General features: G+C 46.4%; 1 protein-coding gene across 2 annotated transcripts in view; it reads right to left on the bottom strand.

Annotated features, from left to right (window-relative positions):
• LOC111963317 (kinesin-like protein KIF26A) overlaps positions 1 to 4,744 on the bottom strand; it is a 110,278-nt gene that overhangs the window by 57,735 nt on the left and 47,799 nt on the right. For both annotated transcript variants that reach the window (XM_023986658.2, XM_023986660.2), the window contains one exon: positions 3,374 to 3,573. In XM_023986658.2, the coding sequence (XP_023842426.1) occupies positions 3,374 to 3,573 (200 nt within the window). The remainder of the gene's footprint in view (positions 1 to 3,373; positions 3,574 to 4,744) is intronic.

The following is a 4,744-nucleotide window of genomic DNA, read 5'->3' as shown; positions in this document are numbered from 1 at the left end:
GAACAGAGGGATGAGCAGGGTGGACGGTGTGTCGGCAGTGGCAAAGACACGTCATTTAGTCGAGCAGCCAGAGCCCCTGCTGTGAACACTGCCTGCTCTCATTACTAAACGCTGTGTCAATACACTAATCACATGCTCCGTCACAAAGCAATCAGTATTCAACACGCTAGTAAGCTGAATGAGCACCCCATCCTCCTCTCCTCCCTTCCCTCCTCCCCTCCTTTCCTCTCCTCCCGCCTCCCAGCCCTTCCCTACCCCCATCCTCCTCTCCTCCCTTCCCTCCTCCCCTCCTCTCCTCTCCTCCCGCCTCCCAGCCCTTCCCTACCCCCTTCCTCCTTCCCTTCATCCTCCCTCTGTATACTGAAACACACACACTGACCACTCTGCTTGGACAGACCCTGACCTTTAACCCCTCCTGTCTAGAGGCTATTTTATGGTCCATCTAATAGCCAATTGCTCATTATTGACCCGGGCCAATCTTTGTTTCAGCACACTCTGGTTGATAGGGGGAAAATAATGGGTGACAGCAAGAGTTGAATGGGGATTGTAAAATGTCAATACTAAACTCCATGTTGTATGCTTATTTGCTTTGACCAAAGCATTTCATGTCATTGAACATTACCTTTACATTGTGAAAAATGTCTCCTTACTGAAGCCATAAGACACCATTCTTCATGAATGATGGTGAGTTTGAGAAAATAACAGATTTATGAATGAAAAAAGAAATGGAATAATTAAAGCTTAGAAGAGTTTTGATGAGCAATCAGCAACTAGTAATGACAGCGTAGTAAAAGGGGATTAATAGTTCAGCTTCAATTGTTGAATTCCTACTGAGGCCCATTTCCTGCCTACATAATGATCAGAGACATTAAACCTAAACCATTTTCCCCTGGGCAGGGAGTAGGGGAGCCACGTGAGAGAACACTCAGCTTAACTGAGTCTCCCAGCAGACGACAACACTGAGAGTAATGGTAGTTGGAGTTTCTGGGTTGTCAAATTAACATTTATAATCAAATGCTTTTTTAATGGACCAGACAAGTTTAAAATAATGTTGAATGGTTGAGTTAAAAAATAAATGATCTGCACCAGAGGCAATCACTGAGAGGAAGTGGTATTCTCTCTCTCTTTCCCTCTTTCTCAGTCTCCTCTGTTCTCTCAGCATCTACCTAATTGCGTTCTAATTCAAATGTCATCTGTGAGTTGAACAGCTTAACTGAATGTCAGACAAGTGTCTGTGGAGCATGTTACACTCCAGACAGGAGCAACCACTGTTTGGTTATTCTGCTCAAATATCCTGGCCTCTCAGCACTTTCACATGGATTTCACTAATTGTATCTTTAGAGGACAAAAATAAGTATTAATCACAAATATGTTTTCAATCAGCCCCAAAACATGAAGGGCTAATTTGTTCATTCAAATGCCAGTGGGAGAGAGTGAGAAGAAGGAGATTTGTTAAACACAGTTGTGCTTGCTGACCTCTGAGAACTAAAACACTGTTACTGCAATCAGCAGTGGTGGAACACAACCCTAGCCTGCACACTGACCCTGGTGCTAGAGTAAAGATGAAGATGACAGTGATGACAATGATGATGAATGATGATGATGATGATGAGGATTACATTCTAGTGCTTAAAGCAGTGCAGGTGCTTGTGGAGGCAACAGCTGCAGTAGCTGAGGAAGTGGGTGTGCTTCCAGTCTAGCCCAGTGCATCTCACCCGCCTACCGCCCAGCCACCCACCGCCCTGGATCTGAATCTGTGGAATGTGATGCTGTTTAAAGCAGCCCGGGCCCCGTCATCACCATACTTCTCCTTGCCAAGTGAAACAACACACATTCTTGGCAGGGAAGTATCTCTGGGATGAAATGAAAGGTGGAACCCTTCACTGCTTCCACCACCTCCCCTCCTGTCCCACCAGGACGCAAATGAAGGGAAAAAACAAGTCCCCCTCCCTTACTGAGGGACACACACAGCACGGCTGTCCAGCCCTCTCTTTTTGAGCACTTGTCCAAAGAAAACAGTAGAAATAATAAATCAGCCTCTGAAATGAACCCTGTCCACGTCTAGGTCACAACTCACTGTTGTTCACGCTTGACTCGCCAAGTATCTCACAGGAAGTGACACGTACAGGAAGTGACACATTTAGAAGAGCATTTGGAATATCCTCCTTGCCAAGGCAGAGGCCCCATGGTCCCAGTCGTATACTTTGACCCCACTAAGGTTGGCGAGGGGAGCTCATTTGGAGAGTTTGGAGAAAGCCAAGCTCCTTCCCTGTTCCCTCTGGATGTCACCGTCACACTTCACAATGTCCCCCTCTCCTGTCTTCTCTGCCTCCCAGGGTTCTGCCTCCCAGGGTGCAATGCTCTAACAACCCAATAGATCATCCTTACCCAGCTTCCCTCAGTTTCCCTCAGGATAAAATTAATTATGTCACACAGCTCCTTGGGGAGTCGAGGCTGTACAGGGAATGTACACACCGACCAATCTGCCTGAGACTCTAGCAATGACATCCTACCGCATTACAGCAGCCTATGGAGAGCTGTCTGTACCCCCAGTGGAGGCACACATATCCTCCAGAGCATTAGCGTTGCCATAGCTAAATGGAGCAACTCATTGTGAATGTACACAAGAACAACACTGAATACAAGCTACATTAATATGTTACTACAACAAACTGCACTAGAAACTTTTAATAGAGCCAAACAACAAAAAACACAGGTGTACATACTGTTAAAGATAAGCACAATAGTACAAACTATGTGCTTGAACCTAAGCCCTTTTGTGAGACACTGTCTCTACATGTATAACATTATATAATACCATTATCCATTCACGGGCACTGGCGCCTAGCTAAAAGTATGCTCACAATCTATTCTCCACACACCGTTCCAGCACAGCCTAAAGTATGCCATAATTCAACAATGGCAAGGACAACATCTTCATGGATTAGGTCCACATCACGCTAGACTCTACATTCCTCGAAAAAAGGGTTCCAAAAAGGGTTCTTCGCTGTCCCCATAGGAGAACACTTTTTGGTTACAGGTAGAACTCTATGGAAAGGGTTCTACATGGAACTCAAAGTGTTCTCCTATGGGAGAAGGGTTGAAGAACCCTTTACGGTTCTAGATGGAACCTTTTTTTCTAAGAGTGTAGTGCAGCAATGAACCATGACCTTATTGTGTAAAGACAACTCTCCACACAGATCCCTTCCACAACAGCATGCCATACACAGGCAGCCAGCCACACACACCCTAAAGCCACCACAATACAGCACAGCAGACCCTAATCATCATCACTCTCAGCCCTTTGTCAGACTCCCTCTTCAAGTCCGATTTCAGTGAAAGGAGGGTTGTCTGTACTGTGGATGCTGCTTACCTGATGAAGAAGGAGGCTGCCGCAGATGCGCTCTGAGTGGAGGTGGATGTAGAGGTGGGGGCAGGGGGGCCGACGGCACACTGTCCCAGCTGGACGGGGCTATTCTGTCGGCTGGGTGTCAGGTTACAGCGGGAGCTGGGGACAGGGGCCACGATAGGGCAAGGGACGTCCCTCTCTGCCTCCTGCATCAGACCCTGTGCCTACAGAGGGACAGAGAGACAGACAGAGACAAAGCGAGACAGAGAGAGAGACAGAGCATTAGCAATGAGTGGGCCTCAAGGGTTAACCACCACTACTGGTCCTCCACACCTCTCTTCCAGTCCATTTACTCCCTCTCTCCTCTCCTCCGCTGGACGGTCAGGCAGCTGCTCTGGCCATCCCAGTAAACGGACATCAGGACTATTCACCTCAGCACCAACTAACTACCCACAAGATGAAAAGGGCACTGTACTGTACTGTAGTGTACAGGACAGGACTGTAGTGTACTGGACTGTAGTGTACTGGACTGTAGTGTACTGGACCTGACTGTAGTGTACAGGACTGGACTGTACTGTACTGGACTGTAGTGTACTGGACCTGACTTGTGTGTACAGGACTGTAGTGTACTGTAGTGGACTGGACTGTAGTGTACAGGACTGTAGTGTACTGGACCTGACTGTAGTGTACAGGACTGGACTGTAGTGTACTGGACTGTAGTGTACTGGACTGTAGTGTACTGGACTGTAGTGTACTGGACCTGACTGTAGTGTACAGGACTGGACTGCAGTGTACTGGACTGGACTGTAGTGTACAGGACTGTAGTGTACTGTAGTGTACTGGACTGTAGTGTACTGGACTGTAGTGTACTGGACCTGACTGTAGTGTACAAAGAATCTAAAATATATTTTATGTGTTTAACACTTTTGTGGTTACTACATTGCATATATGTTATTAATAGTTTTGATGTCTTCACTGTTATTCTACAATTTAGAAAAAAAATAAGAAAAGCCCTTGAATGAGTAGGTGTGTCCAAACTTTTGACTGGGACTATGTATATGGCCAATGATTTAATAGCTAAACTGTAATTAGATATAGGCTATCACTTAATTACCATTCACACCGTGCAGCCTCATGAGTGTTGCGCAGACTCAATGAGCATCCAGTACCCTACAGTCCAGTACACTATAGTCCAGTCTGTACACTACAGTCAGTCCAAGTCCACTACAGTACAGTCCAGTACACTACACTACGTCTGTACACTACAGTCCAGTCCAGTACACTACAGTCCTGACACTACAGTCCAGTCCTGTACACTACAGTCAGGTCCAGTACACTACAGTCCAGTCCACTACAGTACATACAGTCCAGTACACTACAGTCCAGTCTGTAACT

The sequence above is a fragment of the Salvelinus sp. IW2-2015 genome, linkage group LG4q.2 (assembly GCF_002910315.2).
Source record: "Salvelinus sp. IW2-2015 linkage group LG4q.2, ASM291031v2, whole genome shotgun sequence".
NCBI lineage: Eukaryota > Metazoa > Chordata > Actinopteri > Salmoniformes > Salmonidae > Salvelinus > Salvelinus sp. IW2-2015.
This window is presented reverse-complemented; position numbering and strand designations above follow the sequence as displayed.